The sequence below is a fragment of the Oncorhynchus tshawytscha genome, linkage group LG22 (genome assembly GCF_018296145.1).
Source record: "Oncorhynchus tshawytscha isolate Ot180627B linkage group LG22, Otsh_v2.0, whole genome shotgun sequence".
In the NCBI taxonomy this organism is placed as follows: domain Eukaryota; kingdom Metazoa; phylum Chordata; class Actinopteri; order Salmoniformes; family Salmonidae; genus Oncorhynchus; species Oncorhynchus tshawytscha.
The window spans coordinates 3,935,180-3,947,084 of NC_056450.1; the positions used below are offsets into that span (position 1 = coordinate 3,935,180).

At 40.8% G+C, this 11,905-nt stretch overlaps 1 protein-coding gene across 1 annotated transcript in view; it reads left to right on the forward strand.

The window, feature by feature from the left end:
- LOC112221594 (chloride transport protein 6-like) overlaps window positions 1-10,621 on the forward strand; it is a 28,205-nt gene extending 17,584 nt beyond the window's left edge. The window contains exons 18-22 of the mRNA XM_024383747.2: window positions 679-842; window positions 1,119-1,275; window positions 2,220-2,327; window positions 4,777-4,902; window positions 5,678-10,621. Of these exons, the coding sequence (XP_024239515.1) occupies window positions 679-842; window positions 1,119-1,275; window positions 2,220-2,327; window positions 4,777-4,902; window positions 5,678-5,758 (636 nt within the window). The 3' untranslated portion in view covers window positions 5,759-10,621. The remainder of the gene's footprint in view (window positions 1-678; window positions 843-1,118; window positions 1,276-2,219; window positions 2,328-4,776; window positions 4,903-5,677) is intronic.
- The last annotated feature ends 1,284 nt before the right edge of the window (window positions 10,622-11,905 follow it).

Here is an 11,905-nt window from a genome sequence, read left to right on the forward strand (position 1 = left end):
AGAAATTGCATGAATAGAACTGATATGATTCTTTATTCTAAATGTCAGATGTTTGTTCTACTGAACCTATTTCTATCTTAACATTTCACTATGTTGTGTCCTGGGGTGTATGCATTAGTTGCAGATCGTAGCAAAACGTTTTGCCTGGTTACTCTAGGACCCCAAAATATTCAAACATAATGAAAGTGGGAGGGACCTACCTGGTTTTATCCAATAGAAACTCTTGTTTTCATTACAAAACGCTTTCCATTTGGATCATCAGGCCAAACGTTTTGCTACAGTCTGTGACAAATGAATACACCTCTGCTGAAGATGCCCTTGCCATACCACGAACTGCCACCAGGAGTAATCAGAACCCTGATACTGTATAATGCATAGGTTGGGGCTACTGATAAAGGCCACTTAGTTTGGCCGTGTTTCCAATAATTGTAAAATGTTGTTTATCCTTCCTTGCAGTATTGTTACTGTAAAGCCCTTTGTGACATGTTAATAAAAAGGCTAGTCACATCTATTTATGTGTTAGGGCAGTGTCAGTAATTACATTAGGGAATGTATGGAACAGTGATGCACAGACAGTCTCACGGTCTTTTACTGTAAAATGATTTCCATTTATATGAACAGGAAGTTGTGTCTGTGGAGCATGTGTAACCCTGCCTTCTCCGCCAACCTCCTCCTCAGAAAGCAAGCGTGCTGACGCGGGCCGGGGAGCAGCGGCGGCGCTGCCAGTCCATGAAGTCATACCCGTCCAGTGAGCTGCGCAACGTGTGTGACGACCAGCTGGCGGCCGTGGTGCCTGCTATGGAGGAGGGCCAGGACATGCTGCAGCAGATGCTGGAGAGGAGGTAATCCTCACACATACCTACGCACAACTTAATTCTCACACCTGACTTGACCCCATCCCATTTTTTTACAACACCAACCATGTAACCATCCTATCCCCTGTAACTTTGACTTGGGTCAGATTTTGATTTTTTTTAATCCATCATTCTTCTGAAATGAACTATTAATAAACTTTGCACACGTTGTAATCGATGGAGTCACTGTAATGAGTCAGTCCGGTGTTTCTATTTGGAGAAAGTGCTGTTCTAATGTTTCTATGGCTGTGTGTATGTTTCTAGACATGCACCCTACCCTAACCTGTACCCAGACCAGTCCCCTAGTGAGGAGTGGACTATGGAGGAGCGCTTCCGACCTCTGACCTTCCACGGCATCATCCTGCGCTCTCAGCTGGTCAACCTGCTGATCCGCGGCGTCTGCTACGCAGAGAACCAGTCGGTCAGTGGCCCAACTCCCAACCCACAGGATTGTATTCATTAGTGATGGGGTGGAAATATTGATACAGGAGAGTATTGCAATATTATTTTTGCATTCGATTCTCTGACTCAAAGTATTAATTAAATTTTTGTTAGCTGGTTCTAATCGGCTCTACCTGTGCCAAAACTCCAGTATTTCTCATCCTATGGTTTGTTATCTATCGGACATTTTATTTCTATGACTTATTAAAACTTGTTTTCTCATGCCTCTGTAGTGGCATGTAGTAAGACCTGCAGTGAGACAGTTTTTTGAACATCGAATCACAATAAAATTGCAGTATCAAATCACAATACATATAGAATTGTGGTACATAAAGAATCGCACCAATATTGTATCGTGAGGTCCCTGGCAATTCCTAGCATGAGGTATGAAAGTGGCGTGTCAGTGGCATGTCATTTTCCAGGAAGTAGCCTTGTAGTTTTTTAACTCTTGTAACCTTTTTGAATGGTATTCAATGTGAAAAACATAAGCACAAGGGTCTTGAGCGCAAAAACGTAATAAATTAATCCTCAAATGCAAAAATGATTTTATATGTATCTTAAATGACTAGATTTTCACTAATGTTATGATATAATCGTCAAGCCCAATCAAAAGATTAGGGGAAAGGACCCGGAAGTATGACGTAAGACGATGTCACTTGCACATCGTATTCATTAGGCAACAAATTGAATAAAACGTACTGAAACATGAAGGAACTACCTGAACTCTCGTTTTTGTTCTCTGTTGCAAAACGTTTTGCTACTGTTTGCTATGCACTAATGAATACGACCCAGGAGTTAGTCAGTGTGTGTGTGTAGTGTTTCTACACATGTTCTTGTGTGTGTGTGTAGTGTTTCTACACATGTTCTTGTGTGTGTGTGTGTATGTCTGTGCGCCTTTTTATTTGTCTGTCTGTGTCCACATAGAGTGCCACGCAGCCGAGACTGTCGTACGCTGAGATGACGGAGGACTACCCCCGTTTCCCAGACATCCATGACCTAGACTTGGCCCTTCTCAATCCCCGCATGATAGTGGTACGACTCAGTCCATCACACATCTACAGCTACTGCTGCGCTTACAATCGGGGCTCTAAATTAAACATTTTCATTGGTAGCACTGGTGCTCCCAACTTTAAAAAGTTAGGAACACAACATAACATTTATGAGCAGCAGAAAATACGATTTAAAAAAAAATAGATTTAGATATATCCTACAGTACATTTGGAAAGTATTCAGACCCCTTGACTTTTTTCCACATTTTGTTACACTACCGCCTTATTCTAAAATGTATTAAATATTTTTTTCCCTTAATCTACACACAATACCCCATACCTGTAAAAACAGGTTTTTGCAAATGTATAAAAACCCCCAGAAGTATCACATTTCCATAAGTATTCAGACCCTTTACTCAATGCCTTGTTGAAGCACATTTGGCAGTGATTACAGCCTCGAGTCTTCTCGGGTATGATGCTACAAGCTTGGCACACCTGTAATTTTCCCCCCATTCTCTGCAGATCCTCTCAAACTCTATCAGGTTGGATAGGGAGCGTTGCTGAACAGCTATTTTTCAGTTTCTCCAGAGATGTTTGATTGGGTTCAATTCCACTCCTGGCTTGTCTTGGCTGTGTGCTTAGGGTCATTGTCCTGTTGGACAGTCTGAGGTCCTGAGCGCTCTGGAGCAGGTTTTCATCAAGGATCTCTCTGTACTTTGCTCCTTTCGTCTTTCCCTCGATCCTGACTAGTCTCCCTGTCCCTGCTGCTGAAAGACATCCCCACAGCATGACGCTGCCACCACCCTGCTTCACCGTAGTGATGGTATTGGCCGGATAATGAGTGGTGCCTAGTTTCCTCCAGATCAGACTCTTGGCATTCAGGCCAGAGTTCAATCTTAGTTTCATCAGACCAGAGAATCTTGTTTCTCATGGTCAGAGTCCTTTAGGTGCCTTTTGACAAATTCCAAGCGGGTTGTCATGTGCCTTTTTACTGAGCAGTGGCTTCCGTCTGGCCGCAGTTTGTAGTGTAAAAATTAGCATAATTTTTTGAGGGTCCCGTGACCATTCTCTTCACCAAAATTCAGTTCATGGCTGAATCTACAATTATTTAACTTTTTTACATAACATGTAAAGTGTTGGTTTCATGAGCTGAAATACAAGATCCCAGAAATGTTCCATGCACACAAAAAGCTTATTTCTCTCAAATTGTGCCAAATTAGTTTGCATCCCTGTTAGTGAGCATTTATCCTTTGCCAAAATAATCCATCCACCTGACAGGTGTGGCACATCAAGAAGCTGATTTGAACAGCATGGTCATTACACAGGTACACCTTGTGCTGGCGACAATAAAAGGCCACTCTAAAATGTGCAGTTTTGTGACAACTTAATGTCCCAGATGTCTCATGTTTTGAGATATGCAGTTGGCATGCTGACTGCAGGAATGTCCACCAGAGCTGTTGCCAGAGAATTTAATGTTAATTTCTCTACCATAAGCTGCCTCCAACGTTGTTTTAGAGAATTTGGCAGTACGTCCAACTGGTCTCACAACCGCAGACTACGTGTAACCACGCCAGCCCAGGACCTCCACATTCACCTGTGGGATCGTCTTAGACCAAGCTACAGCTACCTAGACAGTTGATGAAACTGTGGGTTTGCACAACCAAATAATTTATGCACAAACTGTCAGAAACCGTCTCTGGGAAGCTCAACTGGGTGCTCGTCCTCACCAGGGTCTTGACTTGACTGCAGTTCGCCATCGTAGCCAACTTCAGTTGGAAAATGCTTGCCTTCGATGGCCACTGGCACACTGGAGAAGTATGCTCTCCACAGATGAATCACAGTTGAATCCCAAGTCCCTGCAGCAATGTTATAACATCTAGTGGAAAGCCTTCCCAGAAGAGTGTAGGCTGTTACAGCAGCAAAGGGGGGGGGACCAACTCAATATCAATGCAGATGATTTTGGAATGAGATGTTCCACGGGCAGGTGTCCACATACTTTTGACCATGTACTATATCTGTGACCAACCGATGCATCTCTGTATTCCCAGCCATGTGAAATCCATAGATTATGGCCTAAAGAATGTATTTAAATTGACTGATTTCCTTTTATGAACTTTAACTCAGTAAAGTCTTTGAAATTGTTGGGTTTTATATTTTTGGTCAGTGTAGTTTCATACCCCTAGCCTATATGAAATATAGCTACTTCTGAAGCACATGCTGTGCAATAGAAACTAATATGTAACCCTGTAAATACATTTATTAAAAAAAATATATATAATATTGATAGAAATACATGTCATTGAAATTAGAGTAATTGTGGAATATTAGGTTTCTACGCATTGCATTAAATTGTACACCGTTTCTTTAAGAGCATCACGTTTGTGCTTTGTCACCTAAAAGGAACAATTTTCCTCAAAAGTGTTGAGGCTTTTTGTTGTTACTACCTGGTTAGATGTTTGTGATAGTAAGTGATCATCTTCTCTCCCTTTCAGGACGTCACCCCGTACATGAACCCTTCCCCCTACACAGTGTCCCCAAACACACATGTGTCCCAAGTGTTTAACTTGTTCAGGACCATGGGCCTTCGACACCTGCCTGTGGTCAACGCAGTAGGAGAGGTGAGTTGCACCGCAAGGGGTTAAAATTCCCACTCCTTAACTTCCTGTTTCCTCTCTGTGGCCTGGGTCATATTCAGTAGGGCAGTGTTTCTAAATTTCTGCTCCTTTGTTTTTGACCAAGTACCACCCACCTGATTCCACTAATCAACTCCTCAAACTTTTGATTAGTGGAATCAGGTGTGTTGTGCTCTGGCCAAAAACAAATGTGCAGCCCTTTGGGTCCCCGGGACCAGAATAAAAAATCACTGCATTAGGGCACACCATTTCAAAATGGTTTGCAACGAAAATGGAAAATAAGCATTTCTTATTGGACAAGTTCAGGTAGTCCCTCCCTGTTTCAGTCAGTTTCCTTAGGATTGATTGCTTATCAATACAACCCAGGTGAGGAATTATATTAACTGACACACCAAGCTGTGTTGGCCACTATAGCCTTAATGCTTATTAATGGTGACATTTTAATAACATTAAAAGTGGCCTTGTCAAAATACACATTTTATGTACTTGATGTAGTATGTATTAAAGGTCCATATTGTTCCATTCTAAACCTGCATGAATAATCAACACACTGACAAAAATGCAGCTTCAAGGGACTAACACCAATTTTTCCTTTTTTTTCTTTATCAAAATGTTTAAGATATCTGCTTTTACTTTGAAGCACTACGCAGAGGAATAGCTCAGTAGCTAACTACTGTAGCTAATTAATTATTTTTGAGTCCTTCTAGAGTGGAGGAAGCAGTCTGCTCCATGATGTCGCTCCCTGTACCTTCTCTTTCAGATTGTGGGAATAATCACACGACACAATTTAACCCACGAGTTCCTCTTGGGGAAACTCAGACAGCATTACATCACCATTTGAGCTCCAAGGTCCAGTCTTTAAAGCCGTCAAGAGTCACCCACGTCTTGCAATCCCTCCTTCAACTGGACCTGTACCATACTTTTCCATGTCTTATCCATTCCCCCACACTCTGTACGACACGATGGGCACACACCTTTGTAACGAGAGGTTAAAGGATTATTTTTGTCTGCTCCGGAGCCTCTACAGTCCAAGACATCCCCCTGTATCCCAAGTGTCCACGCTTTACCAACAGACCGACTTTCTCATCTTTATCACTGTAACACTCTTGTTTTGACTTGTGTACATTTGAATTTTATGTTCTCTGTGTATTTAAATGTATTATACTATATATTTGCGAAAATAACATTTCACTGTGCCGCCAGGGGTTTCGATCAAAGTAGGTTTTTCCTGCAGTGTTATCAAAATGTCACATTGCGGACTATTTCTAACCTAGGCATATGTGTGGAGCTGCATTAAAACACAAATACACAATTGCACTCGCATATGTTAAGCTTAACAGAGGACAGTTCATCTCACAAATATTCAGGCAGCAATGTTATGGGTGTGTTTCGAAAGGACAGAGGAAGATGGAGGAATATAGTGTATGTCAAGACTGGATAGAATCGACCAAGGTTTTTTTGTTTTAATTTTGAGTTAGAGGGTGTGGGACCAAGAAAGGTCCAGCATATTTTCTAGACAAAAAAGGGTGGACATTTGTTTGTCAGTATTAAGTACCTCTGTAAAATCTTTGTGGAAATGTTGCCGTTGTTCACCTTGTAGATTCACATTGCAGGGAACCAATAATGTGGTGACTTTCTGGCTAGTTTCCCCATCCATGTAGGTTGGGTTGGTAGTACTTTAAAGGTAGAATCCGCAATATGACATTATCACACAACTCAAGAGATGGTGTAATGGTGCTTTCAAGACTGGGAACTCAGGGAAAAACAAGGTCAAATCAGGACGTCAGTGATCTTCAGGTCGGAAAGTCGAGGCTCTAGAAAGAGGCCCGAGTTCCCCACTTGGATGACCGTTCAAAACTAATTTTTCTGGTTCCCAGTTGTCTTGTACTCACTGAAGTCGAAAGTCAGAGATTTTCGAGTTCCCAGTTGTTTTGAACGCAGCATAAATTGGGATAAGCCAGTAATGTCTGTGCTAAGTTGATGTGTGTAAGTAGGGCGTTTGCCCACTGTCTATTAGGGGTGTAATGGTTCACCAAACCCACGCTTCAGTACATATTGCGGTTTTGGGGTCATGGTTCGGTCTCGGTATAACGGGAAAATTAAATGCCATTCACAATCTTCCTGGCATTGTCGGTTGTGACAGGATTGTTATGTTGAGTCTCAAGTTTCCACTCTGATGCTGCGTTTGTAACCATGTGGGAGGTGGGAATTTACCAGTTTTCAAGTCCATAAATAAATATCAGTTGGATGCTGTTGACTAATGGCCAACAAGCTGCGTCAACCATGCGTGTAAACAAATTATAGTTTCAAAACCTCAGTAATAGATCCTGAAATGGTGTTTTTTTTTTTATAATGAATGTTTTGTTGTATTTAACTGCCAAAGATTCTCTTAAGTGGCCATTTCTGTCATAGGTGACTACAGAGGTCACCATCCATGTGCCAGAAGTGGTTGCTCAGGATGATCGACAAATTTCCCACAAGTAATTCATTACCAGTTAGAGGGCTGTTCAAGTGGATTTTTCCCAGTAGTATGTGGTAAATTCCCACTTCCCACTTGGTAACAAATGCACCATGACTGCCTCCTTCAGTGCCAGATGCACACTTGTAGCTCTCGTAAAGGGGCCGTGTCTGTAGCACAGTACATTTCCCACTCCAGGGTAAGGTGATGGGCTGTCACAATTAAGTAAGTGCAACACAGGGTGCATTGGCCAATTCATTGAAAACATTGGCTTTGGCCTGCTTATATAGAGCGGGTATGACCTGTTTACTGAAACGGGTGCAAGAGGGAAGTTCGTAACATGGCTCGATCACTTTCACGAGGTGCTGAAACCCGCTATTCTCAACTACTGAGTGCATATCCGTGGCTATAAACCAAAGACGGTTAAAAAAATATATACACTTAGCCTACCTATCACTCTTGTAATTTATTTGTCCCGGTCAGATTTAGCTGCTTGAATTTAGAGGGGAGACATTGTTTCTTTGTGTTTCTGTCTTGCGCCGGTATACTGGAGTGATGTCGGCGTAAATGTGCCAACATATTTGAGGTGTTGACAGCTGCATAGGTGACATTGTTATCCACAACTCTCTATCCATTGCGGTTGTAATTTACTGGGAGGAAACCAAAATGTTCTCAAACTTGAGATCTAAACGATGATGGAGGATCCTCTAATTCTGGTTTGTTGACCCCACCACTCACCATTATGCAGAACAAATTCTTTGCTGCGCCTCACAAAATTTTGAAATGCTCAAAAATAAGATTACAATGAATTACAATGTGCACATAGACTGTACTTGTTTTAACGGAATAGCCTGAAATGTTTTTTTCAGATCACATTTACTCGAGGCGTAGGCCTACAATGCAGCATAGCCTATAGGCCTAGTGTTTTTATGTTGTAAATAAAAACATTTTTAACGTATTTTAATTTGGGTTCACAGTGTGGACGGTTTGGTACAAATACAAGTACGGTTACACCCTTACTGTGTATGGTGATGTTATATTGCAGAGTCTACCTTTTTTAACGTGCTTAAACATGATGATGAGGCCAGTGCAGCTTTTTTATAAATAGCAAAGATGGATGTAAAGTGAATCAATTATGACAAACCATGATGGCACATAAAGTGCCTTCAGAAAGTATTCACACCGCTTGACTTTTTCCATACTTTGTGTTACAGCCTGAAATGTCTTGAGTCAATAACTACTCAACACCTTTTGTTATGGCTAGCCTAAATCAGTTCAGGAGTATCTATTAGTAGATGGGTAAAAAGCAGATGTTGAATAACCCTTTAAGCATGGTGAAGTTATTAATTACACTTTGGACACCCAGTCACTCACTACAAAGATTCAGGCGTCTTTCCTATCTCAGTTGCCAGAGAGGAAGGAAACCGCTCAGGGATTTCACCATGAGGCCAATGGTGACTTTAAAACCGTAGCAGAGTGTAATGGATGTGACAGGAGATCTGAGGAGGGATCATAAACATTGTAGTTACTCCACTATACTAACCTAAATGACAGAGTGAAAAGAAGGAAACCTGTACAGAACAAGGCACTTAAGTAAAACTGCAAAAAATGTGGCAAAGAATTTAAGGCTTTGTATTTCAGGACAAAAAGTTATGTTTTGTGCAAATCCAGCACAACACATCACTTAGTACCACTCTTCATAGTGGAGGCTGCATTATGTTATGGGTATGCTTGTCATCGGCAAAGACCCCCCCCAAAAAAAAAAATAATAATAATTGCACAGGCAAAATCTAATACAAGACTTGAAAAGGGCGTTCTAGCAATTATCAACAACCTGCTTCAGAGCATAAAGAATTTTTAAAAAGAATAATGTGCAAATATTGTAAATCCAGGTGTGCACAGCTCAGAGACTTACTGAGAAAGACTCACCTCTGTAATCCATGCCAATGCTGATTCTAACATGTTTATTTTATATGGCAAATCAGTTAGGTAAAAAAAATCATTTTCAATGACGGCCTAGGAACAGTGGGATAACTGCCTGTTCAGGGGCAGAACGACAGATTTGTACCTTGTTAGCTCAGGGATTTGAACTTGCAACCTTCCGGTTACTAGTCCAACACTCTAACCACTAGGCTATCCTGCCCCCTCAGGGGTGTGAATACTTATGTAAATTAGGTTTTTGTACTTCATTTGCAAAAATGGATAAAAACTTTTCACTTTGTCATTATGGGGTATTGTGTCTGAAGGGGAAAAAATGTTGAATCAATTTTAAATTCAGGCTGTAACACAACAAAATGTGAAATAAGTTAAGGGGTCTGAATACTTTCCACATTTGTTACGTTACAGCCTTATTCTAAAATGGATCTAAAAAAGAAAATCCTCACTACCCAATAAATTTTTTGCTAATTTATTTAAAAAAATAAACCGATACCTTATTTATAGAAGTATTCTCAACCCTTTGGTATGAGATCACAAGTGCGTCATTATGGGGTATTGTGTTTAGATTGATGAAAAATGATTTTTCATCCATTTTAGAATAAGGCTGTAATGTAACAAAATGTGGAAAAAGTCAAGGGGTCTGAATACTTTCCGAATGGACTGTATACACTAAGCATTCCTTGTTATGTTTGTCATGTTTTTTGCCTTGTTTTATTTAAGAGTTTATTTTTATGAAATGTTATTTGTATGATTTGCTATGTGTACTATAAAGGATAAAATGATAAGCCGTTACGTTTGGTCTAGAACAAGATAAATAGTTGTTACTTTGGGGGGGTATTTGTTTGTAGAATTGCCATAGCGTGGGTTGCAAAATGTAAGGGTATCTTTCCCAAAATTCTCGGGTTTCAGGAATCGTCCAACCAGGATTTCTGGAAAACGGTGGAATTTTGGGTAAGTCAACATCCACACTAAATGTGTCTCTGCAGATGACATGCATCAGATTAAGTTGTATGAATAATGGACAAGTGGTAAATGTGCTATGCTTAGCCATTGTCAGGACCAGAGGGACCGGTTTCCCCCACCCCCTCCAAATAACATTATGGACACACCAGTGTTTAGTAAATCTGCTGTGGATGTTTAGGCATTGCTCTGAGCTTGGTGATACGTTTGTGGAAGCTTGACATACCATATGTAGAAAAGCAAGCCCATGGCAATCAACATAGGTCCCTGGGAAAGAGAAAGCAGAAACCTCTGTCTTGTGCCTTGACATTGCTCTTCAAAATAAAGATACCTTTGTTTTGGAAATCATTCAGATGTATCCATCCTATTTTTTAAAAATAATTAACACTTTAAAATGTTTTAGAAGATATAATACAAAGGTGTTGTTATTTTCACTTATTCTATACATACAATATATTCTCATACTGTACGACTTAAACTTTCCAATGCTTGAGTAGTCCAGAATGACTTAAGACTCCCTGTTGCCTGGTACTAAAATGAGGGCATGCATGTTCAGGCTGGCTGTGTAAGGCAGTAAGGTGTCCTGATGTGCCGGATACGGGGGCATTCCACGAGGTCCCGGTCCGAGTTTTCCACATTTGACTGGCTCTGGGAACCTGGCCCACACTTAAACTACCAATCAGGCCAATCTTCCCCCACAGTGGAAAAATCCATTGGTCATCAGACCTGTGCTTATCACTGGGATCACAGTCACTGACAAGCCCTGGAATCTATCTGGAGTTCCATAAGGGTCAGTTGCGGCGCCACTTAAAGTTTTCAAGCGATGGTGACACACTGTTAAGAGAAGTCTCCAGGCGCATCATTTGTGTTTTAATTAGTTGCTGCACAGCTCAGCTGCTCCTGTATGTTGCACCTTCTCTCAATGGGTCACTGCCATCTTTGGTAATACATTGTGTGCAGCATTTTTTAAAATTATTTATGAATTAATCACATTCTTTATGTCAGGGTGAAAGGTTATTTTTGTTTTTATGTACCGAAGTGGCTGTTATACAGATTTGTACTATTTCCTGGTGTTGTCTCATACTGTAGCCACCTCAGTGCTTTCTCGAATGATCATTGTAGGCTATAGGGCAGGGATACTCAACTAGATTCAGCTGCGGGACCTTTTCTTTGTTTTCTTGAGAGAGAGTGGTCAGGGGGCCGGAACATAATTACAAATCATTTGTAGACTGCAAATTGACCGCAAGAAACGCAAACATATATAATATTTGACTAAAACATAATAATTTCAAACCTTGCTTACATTTGTATATGATGGAAATACTTGAACATATTTCCCAAATTAAAATCACTTGAAGCTGATTTCCTAGTGTTTAATGTCCAACAATGAAAATTCTACCAAAAAACCTAGGGTGCCAAATTAAACCGCAGGCTGCCAGTTGAGGAACCCTGCTACAGGGAGACCCTTAAGTCACTAATGGTTCGTTTTTAGAATATCGCAGAGTTGTGGCACTTACAAAATATTGAAATTAATTATGACATTTCACAGACCAGGTCATCTCAGTACAGCTTTGTTTGGTGTGGCTCAGTAGAAAAGCCTTTTTTTGTGGTAGGCATTCACCATATTGCTCT